We start from the raw sequence: 16860 nt of genomic DNA, 5'->3' as shown, positions 1-16860 counted from the left end.
CCTCACAGCGCTTCACAAAGACTGTCAGCCCTTCCTGGCCTCTCGATGGGGAATCGGGAGGATGGGAAGGTTTGGCAAAGCAAAGTGACTTTCCAAAGGTTGTGCCACAGCCCTGTGGCAGGCCAGCCCCGTGAGCAGGCTGCTCAGCATCCCCTCCTTTCGGAGAACATTAGCATCACAAAAGTAAGGGCGGGATCTTAGGGAAGGAGTATTTCTTCACCCCAGCTCCAAGTGGATTTCCCACATGTGCTCTGGGATTACACTCATTCCCACCAGCACTCATGCAGGCACCACCATACAAGTTCGACTGGTTTGGTGAGGGGGGTGTGTGCCACAGGATAAGGCACAGATGAGTTGTCGTCGTGTCTCTGGTATTTGTCTCATAGTCTTCCTGACCTCTGGTGATGAAGGAATGACGTTTTGGGCAGTGTTTCATTTTGCTAGGAGTGGCCTTTTGCTATTATTTCATTGTAGCCCCAGCAGGAAGAGGGCTGGCGCATGAGATATGCTGCAGCCCTGCTGCATCCTCCTGATGGTAGCGCAAGGTCTTCTGTTGGTGAGCTGTTCTTGCTGCCCTCTCTCTGAGCACAGCTTTCTGCTCTCCACACATCCTTCTGTTGAAGCAACCGGGTGCAGCAATCCTTTGTTATCAGCCTCTGCACCCTTGGTCTGCTCTTGCTGCTTGTGCGTTCTTACACATATTTTAATTCTTACTTTGTTTGTATCAACCTCAATATTCCTCTTAAAAGTCTCTGGTAAGTTGATGGTGAGCCTTGAGCCAGCTGCAGCTTTTCTCAAGAGCCTGAAGGTGAACAAAGCCATCAGACTCTCACCTTCCCCTTACAGGAGGAGGGGCGGGGGGGTGGTGGAAAGAAAGGACCAAAAACCCCAGCAGAGCCTGGAGGTAAGAACTGATGAAGATCGGTGTTAGATGAAGTCTCCGGTGTTTTTAATAGGTTTGCTTTGGTCCCGCCCTCTGTTCCACTCATTGGCTGCCCTGGATGCTGCCCACTCTTTTGTATAAGGCGAGCGATGCAGCTGTCAGCCTCACAGGCTCATGATCTCTGCTCACTGAATAAGTAGAAATGGGCAGGAGGTCGCCTGTTGCCCTCTTGGTGGCCCTGTGGGCCAGCCAGCTGGGCATGTGGGCAGCGGGGCGCTCCAAGGTGAACCCCAGGATCATCACGGCTCCGCAAGGTAAGTCCCGGGCTGCGGTGGGCTGCAACCTTGAGATGCAGCAGTGTCTGCAGCTGACAGCTGCTCCCTGCACTGTGCATTTTCTACCTGTGTCTTGCTTTTTGAGAAGAGTTGGTCTTTTTGTTTTATTCCTTTTGTCTCTTTGGGGAGACTTTTGGCCCTCATTAAGATGAGCTAAAATGCCTGTAATCTCAGGAAGGGGCTTCTGGCTTGCTCGATTGCTTTTAATTGAATTTTTAGATTGCTGTTCTTTCCAACTCCTTTCCTTTTTATATTCTAAAAATACTTTCCTACAGGCTGGCTATATTAAAGGCTGTCGAAAAGCCCTGAAACAGACACAGTAACCATTTCCCGTAACTTGCAGAGAGAAATGGAGAAGTGTATTTGCATAATACAGTTAATTTTCTTATTCATCTGATGTACTTACCCTGTTAGTTGCAAATGAGTTCTGTGAGTAAATATTTGCAGAAGATCTCTGTTCTCTGAGAAAATATATACATCTGAAATGTCACACAAGGACTTATAATCAGATCTGATTTTAGCAGAAACTGAACAAAGAAATGTTTTCAAGGAGCAAGCTTAGAGTACAGCCTGAGCTTCATGTGTTGAAAAGAGCAGACTAACGTTTACTGGTTTTATCATGTGTCTTCCAAGCTTTTTGATTAATACCCTCCAGGGAGGCTTTAACAAAAGACCCCGTCTTGTCCCCGGCAGTTCTGGTGTTTGGCTAAGCCGGCGGTTTGAGCCGAGCTGCAGATCTCACGCTGCTCTGCAGTACAACAGCTCCTCTGTGTTTCCTATTCGCCGACAACTTCAGAGGACACAAATTTCCCGTGGTTTATTCTGCGCCATCTGTTATTCTTCTGCCATTATTTATTATGCCCTTCTCCTTCAGGCCCATTGCTGCCTGTGGAGGAAGGGCCCGGAGCAGAGGGAAGGGCAGTGGGTGCGTGGCTCGGAGGTGGCCTCCGTCATCGCACAAAGGGGAGAAACACCGGTAGGGAGGGCAGCAAAAGGTTGCTTCTGGTATTGCGTCATTTGTTTTATCTGCTGGCACATTAAGTGGCTCAGAAAAGGGGGTGCAAGCAGGGAAAAAGGCACAGAGCCTGAGACTGAACAGAGGATGGGGGTTATGCATTTCTCTGTAGACGTTTCCCCTGCCCTGCTTAGGGAAGGTAGGGGGGAAAGTTAAATTGCTGGAGGCTGGTGTGGCTGGAAATGCCTGTCCTGGAGTAAAGCTGTGCTGCGGGGGAAGAGGGGGCTAGAGTGCTTGATTTCTACCTGTGTCCGTGGGCTGTGCTTGGCATGCATGTGCGGTGTGGTCATTTGACCTTTCCCTGCATCTGTGTCAGAGGGTGGCTTTCCCGGCATCGAACACAACAAGGATCTGTTACTGAGAAACACCGAAGCCAATTAGTGTTAGGACACTTCCCTGCAAGGGGATCAGCTTCTGCTTATATCTGTTTCTCTCTCTTTTTTTTTTTTTTTTTTTTTTTAAGAGAGAGAGAGTGAGTGAGCGCTTAGCTGGGACACAGGCCAAGAGGGAAATCAGTTAGGGAGATCTCAGAGGTAGCTGTGTGGCACACTCGTTACGTGTCAGTCCTGTGTCCTATTTAACAGATTGCATTTTGCTCAGCGTAACCTCTACCCTTTAGGAAGTGGGTCTGTGGGTGGGGAGGAGGGTGCAGAGGAGGTTCTGGAGGAGGGTGAAGACATGGGACAGGGGCAAAGGGGATGCCAGGGACAACAGGGAGCCCTTGTTAACTTCCCCAATGATCCAGACACAGTGAAAGGCAAGCGCAGCATCTTTAGTAAAACCTGCAGGTCAGCACACTGCTGCTGTTTGCATCCGCATGGAGAGGCTCGTCCCTCGCAGTGGGGGTCACAGTACTGCAGGGCTCGGTTTGCGGCTTGAGCCCTGGTCCTGGAGGCTGGGAGCTGGATGGAGAAGAGCAGCAGTCTGGGACATTTGCATGGGTGTTCATGCTGGGGCTGGGCCTGATGTACTGCGTTTGCAGTGGTGCAACGCTGGCCTCAGCCCTGGGCTCTGCAGGAGCCGGCAGCTTTTCACATAATTAAATTTCTTACACGCCATAGCCCATCGTTACTAGCACCAGGTACGGCAGCCTCAGTAAAGACACCTCAAGACGTTACAGCCCTGTGGGTGAAGGGAAAGATTCCTGGTGCTGGCCAAAACCCAGCCTTCTCCCGGAGGGAAGAGTACATGTGTGGGATCCCTCCTTGGGCTGCGGTGCTGGGGAAGAGGAGGAAATTGGTGCTGGGCAAAGTGCAGCTGCCCTTCCATCTCTCAGCCTTGCTCCCCTCGCCAGCACCCCCCCAGGCTCAGGGAGGGAGCGCTGGCCTCGCTGCAGGCAGCCTGAACTACTCTGCTCTTTTGCCCCATGGTCCCTCATTGTCCGTTTTCATAGCAAGAAATAGGTGAGGGGACATTGCGACATGGGAAGAATATGTAGCTGGGCTTAGGTGGCACAATCCCGAGCTCACATCTGAAGACAAAGAAACAGAGTCAGCCTGTCTCGGTGCTTGGAGCTCTGGGATTTAAGTAACTTTACAGTCCTGGGGCCTCAGACCTGTGGTGTGGGGCCAGGGCGGTGGGTGGCTGGAGCACCGTGTTCTGCAGATCTGCCTTTCCATGAATGCAGTGCGTATAAAGCCAGCCCCAAGGCCTCGGCCGCTGTGCTGCCTTTATTTCGCCTCCCTGAGGGCGCAGCGCAGTGCAGGAGGGGGTGAGGAAGGGACAGGTTTCCCCAAAGACCAGCCCAGTTTCAACATGTGCTGGGGAGCGTTTGCCACCAAAGGCAGGGTGAGTGATCCCTGATGCTCTCCCGGCAGCTGGCACAGGTGGCCAGCTCTGGGGTCCGGCTGGGTAAAGCAGCTCTTTCAAAGCACGTCTGACTCTGCAGGATTTCTTCCTCTTACTGGAAAGACACTGAGACCAAAGGGCTGAGGTCAGCTCCAGACCACTGCTCATATCTGAAGTGCTGAAGATCCTTTTTAGTGGCCAGGGCTTTGCCCTGTCTCTCCTTTGCAGCTGACACAGCATGCGGGTGGGTCAGGGTCTCTTCTGGCTATTACCCTCTCCAGTGTCCTAACGAAGGAAGATGGTAAACGGCAAGTTCCCTGTCTGTTGAAATATGCAGAGTGGGAGTGAGTTCAGCCTTAGCAGCCTGGGCTGGCGCAGAAGCAAGTGCTTCAACTTTGCACATTGTGTTCTTGCTTATCTTCCCTTTTATTTCCAGCCTCCCCCTGCCTCCATGTATTTTTCTAACTAAATGCTGACCGGCTGGGCTTTGCTTTGAGAAAGGTGCGTTCACATCCCACACTGAGCTTTTGCTTGTCAGCACAGATAGCATGTTTACTCTTCTGACCCATCTGCAGAGATGGAGGCCGCTATGTCCTGGGGCTGGGCAGCGCTGTCCGGGTGACGGAGCAGAGGCAGATAAGCCCCTCTGTGTGGAGTGGGAGGGTGGCATCCTAGGCTGGCTGTCTCATGACCGGAAAGTCACCGAGCATTGGGAGAGCAGAGAAGTGCAGTGAGGACAGCAAGGAGCCTGAGGGCTGTGTCAGGCTGCTGTAGCCTGGGGCCTTTGGTGCAGCATAGGAATAATTTTTAGCTACCGCCATGCTTAAGATTGTCTTGTCCCTGTTTGCTTGCATGTGTGTAGATCTAAGATAAACTCAGCCCTTCTCTGGCTGCCTGCTGCATTTATACCTTGCAATAGCATGGGGTCTAACAGTTTAATTATTACCCTGTTTCTCATTAACAGGTGACGCTGGAAACTGGAAGGGACAGGTTCTGAGCTGGTGCGTAGCTCACAGGAGATAAGCAGGTCCTGCAGGGGAAAAGAAAGATTATACACTTGACCCTTGGCTGCCTTGAACGGGGTAAACTGGCTCTAGCCTGCCCTGGGTGACGGGGAGGCATTGAGATGGCCGTTCCTGGAAATTGCCTGCCCTGCCCATAGCAGCTCCTGGGCTTTGCCAAGCTCGGCTGCCTCTCCTTTCCCTGGGAAAACTGTGCCAGGAAGCATCTCTGAGTGCTGTAGGAGCTCTTCTAGGAGCTCTTTGTGCCCGCCAGTGCAGTGGTGCTGCATTCAGCTAGCAAAGCAAGAGAGCTGATCAGAGATGAGGTTGAACTCGTACTGATGGGGAGTGGTGGCAAAATGAGAGTGGTGTTAGCACTAGCTTTTACTCCGTCGTGACAGTGGCACTGTTTTCTCAGGAGCCATGGTCCCATGGGTGTGAAGCATCTCTGTAGGACAGTTTCACATGAAGGTCTCAGCGCATCAGTATTTCCAGGAGAAAGCGTCTCTCTTTCCCAGCAATGCTATTTTCTGCAGACGGCTCATTTTTACAGGGTGGGTGATGCTGGTATCATGAAACGTTGGTTGAAAATATTTTTTGCTCTGTGCAGATTGAAAAGGAAAAACAAACCAAACAAACCAAGCGAGTGAATCACAACCACCTCCTGTTGCAAGAGCGTGACACAAAAACAACAGGCATGGGCAAACTAACAAAAGTTGTGGCTGCTGCACTGAAATGCTCAGGGCTGGGAAAGAGAGGCAGATGCAAATTGCTGACCTGCTGCTCAGCTCTGTGCCAGCCCTCGGGCTGATTCTTGGTCAGAATCGCAGAAAATTGCCCTTGGAAGGTATTCTGTAGTTATGTAGCCAGGCTCAGTGCCTTGGAGCAGGACAAACTAAATCTAAGCCTGAGTACTTGAGTACAAACTAAATCTAAGCACTGAGTACATGATGCTTTTTAGAGAAGCTTGTATCCAGAAAAAAGGCTGGAAGGTAAGTTAGAAGGAGGAAATTGCTTGTTTTGCAGCCAGCTCTCTCCTATTGAGCTACATCCTATGGTGTGTGGCTATTTCTGGTTGCTCCAAGAATAGGACTTGTTCCTCCTGTTGGGCACTCTTTTCAATCCCAGCTCCACCCGGTGTAGTAGGCTCTGTCTGTGTCTGGTGTGACAGAGGAATATGGTAAGAGTGCCCCAGGAGCTGGATGTGGAAGCATCTCCTACCACCTCTACTAATTTCAGAGCAGCTTAAGTCTGAAGCAACAGGCTTCATATAATAGACCTCGTATCAGCCTTACTGACAGCTCTGGTTCTCTAGTGCTATAACTACTCAGTCCCCAGTTTGAACCCTGGTGTCAGCATCCTCCTGCAGCAATGACTCCACATCTAATTACCCGCTGGGGTTAAATTATTCTCCTTTATTGGGTGTGTGTTCTGGGAGGGAGAGGGCACTACAAGTTTAAGGAGCTGTCGGAGCTTCCGTGGGGAATGCATGGACCGTTCCAGCCAGACACCTGCCCTTGGGCTGCTTGCAACAACCATGGCCATGGATTTGCTTGTATCTTGGATAATACAAGTTTTGGCAAGTCTCATTTGAGTGTCTGGTTTGAAACGACTGACTGTAACGCAGTGGTTTGGCTTTCCAAGTGTGAGTAATGTGGCACTGCAGCCAAAGACGGACGTGAGAAGAATAGATACTGTGTGTTCCTGCTGGTGGGGTGCAAGCGGGCAGAAAGGGGATGCTAGGAAGGGCTGCGTGGCCTGCCCCAGCACAAACCCAGAAGGCTGCAGGGCTGAGACCTGGCTGACACTCGTTGCATGGGTGGGAAGCCTACAGCAGCAGGTAGAAGGGCGGCAAAGAGCCTGAGGAGGCCCTTCCCAACCTGGTGAGGAACTCCCTTTGCTGTGTGCATAATCTCATCAGTTTTCTATAGGAAACTGAAACTTCATCCTCACTCCAGAGCCACAGATCTTTCTTCCCACCTTTAAACCTCTGCAGAGGGTGGAGGCTTCACGGGGAATTGCACAGGTCCCCTTACCCTGTGTCCACCTTCTGGCTAGCCTTCCCTGGGCTGGGAGAAGATGGCATGTGCCCGAGAAGGGTTTCTTGGCTGCCCTGCCCTAACCAGCAGCAGGGAGGCGGGAGATGGCTGCCAATTAAGCTAAAAGGTAAAGCGGCTGTTTTGCTGGTGGATGCTCATGGAGGTGCTTGGGGCAATCTTTATCCTGCAAGGCTTTTTATGATAAATCACTCTCTGGAAACTGACCTTCCTAGCAGGAGGGGCAGCTGTGCTCTCCAGATAGCAGCTCTCCTGCTAAACCCATCCTTTTATTGTTCTGCCATTGTTCCAGTGACCGTATAATAAAATAGCATAATCACAGGCCGAAGTTGCCCAGCTTCCAGCAGGAACACGGCAAAGCTCAGGACTGTCATTACAGGGAGCAGCTTTTGGAAAGTAACAAAACCTGGCTCTAAATTTAGCACCCGCAATCCGTAGGGTGCAGCAGGCAGCTCTGCTTCGGGGCTGGTTGGGAAAAACGTACCTGCTAGATGACAGGCTATATCCGTGAAATCAAAGGCTCCGGACTCATCTTGCAGTGGCACAGGCTTCAGTGCTGCATAATTTTGGGGGGGTGAGCAGGCGGCTGGGGGGCAGGGGATATCGGTGGTGTGTTAGCATGCATAGAAAATACTGCGATGCCTGTCACGTAGTCATTTTGTGTTTAGAAAGGAGAAACCTATCTTTCCTGGAGCACAAAGCGCTCTGGTTCAAGCCTTCGGAGGGTAAGCGGAGTCCTGCAACGCTGCCCCTGTTCACGGAGCCCTGCCTGATGGCAGAGACTTTGAATTCAAGGCTTGTTCCTTCCTGGCTGCAGGTTAGGGGCCTCTTTTGTTGCTCGATGAGTGGGTGTTTGAGCCCACTGCTGGCTCTGGCTCCGGCGAAGGGGATATAGGCTGCATAGCTCTCAGAAGAGCTTTTGAGCAGGCATGCCCATGCCCAGCAGCTGGGTTACCAAACTGAGAGGTTTTTTTTTTTTTCCCCCTCTTTCTTCCTGCCCTAGCTCACCCCTGCATTGAATACTGCTGCCTGCTGCCAAGACGCTCCGGAGCTCACCAGAAATAGCGTGGAAATTGTTAATGTGCCAGAATATTTGCCTTCTGTAGTGTAACTCTAAAATAAAGCATATTCATCTAGTTAGAGCATACTCGGTGAGCTTGAGCCTGCCTTTCTGCCACGCTAGCGCAGCCCTCCTGGGCATTTGGACTGCACACAGGCTGAGAGCTTTGGTAGGATATATCCCCGAAAATGCAGGCTGAATTGTTTCCTCTGCTCCAGAGCATTTTGCTGTTGATGGCAGGGGTGTCTTGAGGGCAGCAGAAAGCAGCTGCACAAGCACCCTGTGATTGCAGGGTCTTCAGAGGCGGTTGGGGAAGAAGCCAGAGAGAAGGCGAGCAGTGTTGTATGGTGGCAGCTGGGAATGTAGCTTGGCCAAGGGTGGAAAAGTCCCACTGCAGAGAGGATGTAGATGTTACTGAGATATCCATAGCCTCGCTCTTTCCTTTGTAAGGGGTGCTTGGAGGGAGTCAGAAGCAGTTTGGAAGGGGTGTGAGGGAAAGATAGCATGAGGTTTCTTGGCAGATGATTAAATACTGCTTGTCTCCAAACCGTCTTGGGGAAGAGACAGGAGGAGAAATACTAAACAGATTAAACTGGCTTGCTGCAAACTTAAAAGAAGAAAGAGGGGTGAAATGTGTAAGGCAAGCAGGTCTGGGTTTGAGTAACATGGGTTTCCTGGCTGCTTGTCCCCACTCTCTACTTTCACACCTCTCTTTCTTCTGGGTTTCCCCACAAGCACATGGGCCCCTTAGCTACAGGGCTGCACGTCCCCCTGATCCTCTCCAGCCTCCTGCGGGCTGCCTGTGCTGCCCAGTGCTGGGCTTACTGGTTCTCTGCATGAGGGATGATGGCTACAGATGGAAAACAGAAAGGACAGCAGTACACAGCCCTCGCCCTCACTCTCAGCTGTGCTGCTTTCGGGAGCCAAACTGCAATGTTTCCTACAGGATGGAGGTCAGGGGAGAATTATGATCAGGGCTTTTACCTGCCCCGGGTGATGAGAAAGCACTTTGCCTTTACTTAGAAACCATTTTTACTTACTCTGTCCTTTCTGGGCACACTCATGCTCTTGGGATGCGTTTGTGGGAGTGCCTGGTTAAAGCAAAGGCAGCTGCACTGACCTCAGTGTTGCTGCCCTACCTGGCCGGTGCCCCCTGCCCCGGCGGGGGAGGCTGTGTCAGATATGAAGTACGCAGGTGACTCATGGCCACAACAAGGCTTGTTTGATCTGAATTGCCAGACCCTGCCCTCTGGCTCTCCTGGTGGGCATCAGCTGGGGGTCTCCCCATGCCAGGGAGCTGTGTGGTCCCAAGGAGAGTGCAGAGGGCTTTAAGGAGCAGGAAACATGCATGTCTGTGTCTGGTCACGCTTCAGTAAGAGACATTTTTAGCACTCTTTCTGGCTGCCTGGTTTTTGCTGCTGCTCCCCAGTGCCTTTTGGCTCCTGGCAGACTAATACCACAGAGGAGTTTTGGAGTGTCCCTGCAAGCATCCTGAAAAGAAGGCAGGGGCGAGGGGAGACAGGGAGGGGAAGGCAGGCAACACAGATCCCTTCTGAGATGTGCCAGCTACCAGGCTGATGGGCTCATGGCCATGCTCCCAGTCAGCTATGTTGTGCCAAGCTGAATAGGTAGGGAACAGGGAGGGACAAGGATGATACCTGGCCCTGGGAGGACTGTGGAGGGAGCTTTTTGGGGTACAGGATAGAAATCTGTAGGGGATCAGGTTCTGCTCTTTTTATTTTGCTTTCTTGAGAAATGACTGATGTTGGAGCACGGGCTGACCCGAAACGGTGCGGGGGAGCTCTGTACACCGAGCGGTGTTTGGGCTGGCCCTTCAGCCTTCCCGTGCCTTCCTGCCCCAGCACTGACAGCTGGCTGTAAGGACCCCGGCTCCCAGGGGTGCAGCTAAATCCCTTGGTGTAGAGTGCTGGTGGCATAAGCTGGGAAGAGGAGGGAACAACAGGCCAAGTTTTGCCGTGAACAATGGGAAGGAAGTGGTTTCCCACATTGTATTGCCTTTTTGCTCCTTTCTCAGAAACCCCTCCTACGAAGCATACAATTTTCCACAAGGCGTGTTGGCTGGTGTGTGTTAGAGACCTTGCAACTCAAAGCCCCTCAATTACTCTGTGGCAGGTCAGGGCAACCCCCCCCCCCAGAGTGTCCCTCCTGGGTTGTCTCATCTAGAGACAAATTGTTCCTATAAAACCCCCTGTCACTGCAGGATCTGCCGGCTCCCAAAGGCCTGTCAGACTGTTGGAGGCATCCATCCCCTGGGAAGGAGTTGGCTGGCGGGTGAGCGTGGCTCTGGGGAGCACCTCCCAGGCCTGACTGTGGTTTCCTTGTGTCACATTGCTCCCTTTGGGCAAAGTCACAAGGGAAGAAAAAACCTAGCTGCTTGGTGAGCACAGCAGCTCCCCCGGAGGCATGCTTCCTCCTTCTGAAATGTCTCAACTTGGGAATTTATAGATCATCTAAAAAAAAAAAAAAAAGAAAAACCAAACACGCAGCTTGGCTTCTCACCAGCATCTGTGGTGGAGCTGCGGAGACAGACGGCGTGTGGCTCTTGGATGGGGAGCAGTGTGGTTCAGTCCAGTCCTTCTCCCAGGGATGGAGGGGACCCATGGTGGCTCCGTGTGGTGTTCACATCCCTCTGGGGTGGGTGCCGTGACTTCCCGTGCTCCCCTTAGAGGAGACCGTCTGCTGATGGGGCTTCCAGGCAGGTGTCTGGCCAAGGAGGTAGGAAATCGGGGTATAGTCCTCCTGGTCTTGCCTGGGCAAATAGTGAAACTGGAACTGCCGTAATGAGTGATGTCAGAGCTGGGACCAGAACCAGGAGTCCTGATCCCTGTGTGTGACTAAGGTAGCGGACCTGAGTCACATTCCCAGCCCTTAAAGAAAAGCAGTTGATCCGCCTGTGCTGGGCTGCTTATCACACATCCTGAGTGCGCTGGGGAAGCGGAAGGGTGATTGATATCACCGAGTCAAGGCAGCTCTTGTGTCCCCAAAGCGGGGTGATGTGCAGGAGCCTGGAGCACGCAGTCAGCCCTGACTCATGGCATTGCTGGGAGGTGAGAGCTCTGGCACAGGTGTAGGAGACGAGACCCCGGGGAGTCCTCGGCGTTGCCAGTCCTTGAGTCAGCGTTGAGCAGACAGATTTCCTTTTTCTGTCAGAGCCAATCCTAGTCAGATTGCAGCAGACACGTTGCTATCAAGGTCGTAATCTGCTCAGTCTATTCAAAGAGGAATAAAGAAGTAAAACCTGGGAAATGAGAAATTGGTTGTAGAAGTAGGGAACTTAGAAAGGATCCAACCAGTGCTATGACTCAGGCAAGAGAGTGCTCGCTGTCAGACCTGCAGGCAGCAGAGCAGGTGGCAGTGTCACCAGCATCATGCTGGGGAGGGTAGGATGCATGATGGTGACGGCTGACAGCGTTCTAATGTGTTATAGCGAGAAGAGTTCCCAGGGCTGCCGGGTGGATTGCCTGGGCGTCAGGGAGTGCGGTGGCGCTGGAGATTTGGCTGCGTTTGCCACAGCAGTGAGCTTTGGTGCTGCACCTGTTTAAATCCCATTTTGCCATTTGATGGGTGGCCCAGCCCTGTGTCCGCATCATATGACAGCAGCACGAGAGTGGGAGAACACAGGCAGCCTAGCTAAAGGAACTTCCCCTGCTCAGGGCAGCACAGACCCTGTGGTATGGAGCAGGTAATGCCAGGGAGCGGGTAAACCCCATACTCTGCCTGATTTTCACTCTTCATACTCCAAGGGGGGATCCCACTTAACAAGGGTTTTATGAACAGCAAGTAAAAGATCTGCCCCTTGTCTGCATCAGTGTTGCTTCCAAGAAGCAATGGGTTCTTAATCTTGTCCTCCTTTCCTTTTTTACTTTACCCAGGCTTTATCTCAGTTCCTCATTTTAAAATGCTGGCACCAGGGTGGATTTGAACCACGACTTCCATTTCAGGGAGATGTAGTCCTCCCCCAGCATCAGTGAATCGTAGACCCACAAAGACTGGCCCGCTACTGGTGCTGGGAGCTGTGCAAGCCAATGACTAAGCTGAGTGTCTGGGGTGCTGGAGCCAGCTGCCAGACCGGGAGTGTGGAAGGGAGAATGGCCGTAGCTGAGTCAGCCGGAATGAGAGCTGGGTTGTTGAGTTTGTCTGCAATGAGGCTGTACACCCACGCTGCTTCTCTAGTTGGACATCTGTTCTGGAGGTGGGGGGCATGCTCCCTCCTGCACAAAGCTCTGGGATGCTCTGGGAGCCTGACCCTGCCATGGTGCTGGGGAGGGCCAGGCCCTGCGCAGGCTCTATGTGCCTTTGTGAAAGGGCTTCTGGACCCAGAGGGGGCCACAGCCCTTTGGTGTGTTATTAAAGCTGGATTTTCCCAAGCTGTGGCTAGGGAGGCAGGCCCATCGCTCCCTGTCAGGTGGGGGAAGCAGGATTGCTCCATTTGTTATCTGCATTGCTCTCTGTGTTTAGGACAGGCCTCCCTACCCTCATCTCATCCAGAGCACCTCCCTCTTCGTTTCCATCCTCCTCCGTTACCTCACCCTGCAGGCATCCTTCTGAGATGCACCGGGCTCCCTCCTTCTCCCTCATTTAATATTCTTCTTCTTCAGTCTGGTGTGGTACTCTCCATCCTCCCTGTAAAGCACAAAGCTGCTCTTTCTCCCTTTCATTCCTCCGGACTGGGGTTAGCATTTCAATTGACAATTGTGCCATTGATTTGTGCGCTGATGGTGGCGTTTGCAGTAAATGCCAGGCAGAGGGACTCAGCGGGGTTAGCAAGGCTCTGGAAATGAGCCCTGTGTCTTCTGAAGCTCCAGACTCTATTTTGGAGGGAGGGTGATGGCAGGGTCATGCCTTTCCCCCTTCCAGGGCGGGCAAGCCTTTATTCGCAGTGTCAAAAGCAGCCTTGGACTTGCTAGGGGAGGCATGTGCCCTTCTCGGGGGGCATAATGTGGGCCATTAGATGCTCTCGGCCTCATCGTCCCTGGCTCTTGAAGCCATTTATACCCCAGGTCCCCAGTCTGTGGGTGCAGGGTTGCTCCCCCTGATCCTGCCAGATGAGAAGCAGAGGCAAAGGCGGTCAAACCACTTCCTTAAGCCCAGCTGTCTGAGGCAGAGCAGGGGCTGAGGGCCAGCTTTGCAGTTCAGCCAGGGGGCTGATGCAGAGGCAGAAGGACCCCAGCACCTGCTTGTGAAAGCACCTTTTAAAAGCTCCCTTCCAGATTAAGTTATATCAGTGCTGGAGCCGCAAACACGCTTCTGGGCCCTGGCTAGCAGAGCTGTTTACCCTCAGCTTAGTGATTCAGTGCCGTCCCTGGGGAGCGGTAGGATAAATAATATGTTGGTGCCGACCAAATTATTGTTTTGGGCTTGTTTGTTTCTGGCTGTTTGGAGAGAAGTGTGTCCTTGTAGGTTGGCACGGCTCTCGGAGCTGAGCTTAAGGAAGAGGCAATGCTGTGAAAAAGCCTCAAATCAAACCCAAAGTTAATAGGAGGGGGGGGGGGGGGGGCCTGAAGTGTGCGAAAGGGTGAGGTGGAGGAAGAGGAGCAGGGAGTGGCTGCAGGTGTACATTTTCCTGTATTAGCAGCAACTTTAGGGGCTGGGCTGGAGGTTTGAAAACAAGAGCAAAGTTTGCTGAAGTCTTGCCAGACCGGCTTGTGGCATGTTGGTGATGGGTTGTACTGACGGTGGTAGCTGGATGGGGGAGAGGGGCTTTAGGGGCTGCCGTGTGCGTGGGCTGTTGCCTGCCTGCTCTGTAGGTCAAGAGGGGGATTTTAAGGACTGCTGGAAAGAAGGGGAGTGGTGAAGAGGGGATTAGTCCTCTCCTCCCTAGCAAGCACAGACTTGGTCTGTGGCTGATGAGATTCCCGGGGCTAGCTGGCATGCTCCGCTGGCTGCCTGCTTGTTGGGGCCATTTAGGCAAGTGAGTTGCACAGTCACTCTGAAAAGATTTGATGCCAGCTTCTCCAGCAGGCAAAGCACATGCTCAGGAGTTTCTCTGTGTCCTTGGGCAGAGGAGAGACAGTAGGGCTTGGGAGGAGACAGGGAGCAGGCAGGGACCATCATTCTGCCGAGCTTTCCTAGCTGCAGGGTCCCAACTGCTGAATCCCCCCTGCTGCCATGCAGCCCCACAGCCTCTGTTCTGTGGTCCGGGGGGGGGGGGGGGGGGGGGGGGGGGCAGCCCAGAGGTGTTGCGTTAGTGAGAAACTGTGGGCTGGAGGGCAGAGATAGTTCTGGCCCATGGCACACCTCCACCCTCTCTCTTTGCGGCTGAGGTACCCTTGCGAAAGAGCCACCCCTGGGTTTGGCAGGATTTCCCATCACAAAGTGGTGGCTGGCATCAAGCTGGTGATGGGAAGGCCTTGCTGGCTGGGTGCCATTTAACCCCACAGGGATTAGAGACCCGGAGGAGGTGTGACCAGCATAGTGGAGGAAAAAAGCTGCAAATCAAGGGGGCATTCAGTAGCCCCAGTGACCTCTAAGTCTTTTTTATTTTTGGCTTGGCAGAGCCTTAGCAGGACCCCTGCGCAGCATGCTCCGGGCAGAGGGGGAGTGCTGGACTGTGCAAAGATTGTCCTTTGCCTGTCCTGCCAAGTGCCCCTATAAATAGAGGGGGACACGTGCCACTGATTAATTGCCTGTCTATGCAGGCAGCCAGCTCCCGAGGCAGACGCAGCCTTTGTCTGCTGGGAGCAGCAACACTTGCCAGGAGAGAGGCCCCCTCTTCTTTGGAAAAGGGAAAAGAGGGAGAGATGAAAACAGAGTGCCCTGTCACACTAAGCAGAGGTCAGTCCTGACTGGAGACTTTTCCCTCTTGGAGGAGCAATCCTCCTGGTGTCACTGCTGCAGACTGTGGTAGGGGACAGGTTAGCCTACAGCAGCACATGTGCCACGGGCATTGCACCCTGCTGTGGAGCTGGGCCCTGGCACAGCTGCTCAAAGCTGCCCAGATGTGGCTGCACCATCCTGGAGAGGGATGAAGGACCAGCAGACCCCTTCAAGCAACAGCAAAAGCCTCAGGGGAGGATAATCACAACTGTGCTGCAGTGCAGGGCCAGCCTCCCACACCTGAGCTGGCAATGCAGCGGGAAAGGGAGGATGGTTTTAGGAAAGAGGAGATGGAAAAGTTGGCAGGTGAAAGAGGAAGGAAAGAGGGGAGGACAGGCAGTTCTTCCTCCCAGCTGGGCCTGGAAAGCTTCCCATCTGCAACAGCTGGTTGTGACATGGGACCTAGGTCTTGCAGGTCACTTCTTGTTCACATCTGGGGTGTGGAGCCCATGAGTTGTGGCTTTATGTGCACCATTCCCTTGTCATGTGTGGGCTCCAAACCCTGTCCGTCCCCTCCTGGCCCTTGCAGGGAGCATGCTGACGGTGCGGCTGGAGGCTGGCGAGGAGAGGTGTGGTGCTGGGCTGTGGCGGGTGACCTACCCCATGGGCACAGGGCGGTTGACCCCCAGCTGCAGAGCAGCACAGCAGCTCCTCTCCCGTTCAGCCAGATAAGAACTCACAGCTCCAGTTAAGCATGTGCAGGGGCCCAAAGCAGGGCAGAAAAAGCTGCAGGGCAGAAAAACCTGCAGGCCTGTCAAATGCAAGAGGGTGCAGGAGCCAAATCTCCGAGGCACTTGCCCAGTGTGGCTGTCAGGGGATGGCCAGAGTGAGGAGGGAGCCCTTCATGTCAAAGCTGGGAGGCACTTGGCCATTAGAGCAGGTGGGAAGGCAGCGCTCACCTGGCTGCTGCACAGCCAGTTCTAGGTCACCTTGAACTTCTGCTCTCCTGCCTCAGCTCCTGCATCAAAGTTTCCCTTCCTCCTCATCTTCCTCCATCACCAGCCCTGCAGAAGCCAGGCTGGGCTGCTCCATTGTGCAGCTCTTCCTTCCCCTGGGGCCAAGGGGACAATAGCGCATCTCTGAGCCCAGGAGCTGCCTTTCCCGGCCTCTTTGGCACGGGGCCAGCCATCCCAGAGGGCTCCCAGCCCCGTGTCCTTGTTTTTCTCATCGGAGGACATAGAAAGGGAGTTGATCAGCCTGAGCTGGCTGCAGGTGTTCTCCACAGTCAGCTGCGGTTCCCCTGACGAGTATCTCCTCTTGTGCTGTTTCTAGGTGCGAAAGAGTATGCATTTCCCAGGAGTGAGAGGTACCCGGTCTTCTATCATAAAGAAAACAGCTCAGCCATTTACATTGGAGGAGAGGGAAGACTTTATTACTATGACTTTGCCACCTATGAGAACTACACGGTAAGGATGCTCTACATTTGGCTATGGAGCCCTATAAGAAAGTGTGCAGCATCTGTCTCACAGCCCAAACACTAGATACCTTGCTTAGTGTCTTTGCCAGCAGCGAAGTCAGATCTGGAAGGGTCTGATCTCTGCCCAGCCTGTCCCATCCATCTGGGAAGCTGCAATGTCAGTATGGTGAATAGCTGCAGCAAGGGGGAAGTCTGCTATGCTAGCCATGGGTGGATTTTTCCCAGGCTATGATCCTCCTGCGGCCTTTGTTGCCCCAGGGGGAGGATTTTTCCAATGAGGGACCCTTTCTTTAGTGTGAGAAGGGATGCTCAAACTCATGTCACTGGGGAGAAGCTACGTTCTCATCCCTTTCCATTGTTGGAGCCCTTCTCAAAAGCAGGAAGTTCTGGATCAGCTGGGCACTGTTACTACAGCAGGAAAACCCCCAGCTGGCTTTCTCATGACCTCTTCTTGTCCTGCTCAAGTC

General features: G+C 53.1%; 1 protein-coding gene across 3 annotated transcripts in view; it reads left to right on the top strand.

The window, feature by feature from the left end:
* The window catches only part of SEMA7A (semaphorin 7A (John Milton Hagen blood group)), a 31648-nt gene that overhangs the window by 4017 nt on the left and 10771 nt on the right, over positions 1-16860 (top strand). The window contains exons 1-2 of one of the 3 annotated variants that reach the window (XM_037395717.1): positions 1021-1197; positions 16249-16382. In XM_037395717.1, the coding sequence (XP_037251614.1) occupies positions 1086-1197; positions 16249-16382 (246 nt within the window). In that variant the 5' untranslated portion in view covers positions 1021-1085. Of the gene's footprint in view, positions 1-1020; positions 1198-16248; positions 16383-16860 lie in introns of those variants that run through there. The other 2 variants (XM_037395718.1, XM_037395719.1) reach the window with 2 other exon arrangements.

This window comes from Falco rusticolus, chromosome 7 (genome assembly GCF_015220075.1).
Source record: "Falco rusticolus isolate bFalRus1 chromosome 7, bFalRus1.pri, whole genome shotgun sequence".
NCBI lineage: Eukaryota > Metazoa > Chordata > Aves > Falconiformes > Falconidae > Falco > Falco rusticolus.
The sequence above is the reverse complement of the archived record's forward strand: the minus strand, read 5'-3'. Positions and strand labels throughout refer to the sequence as shown.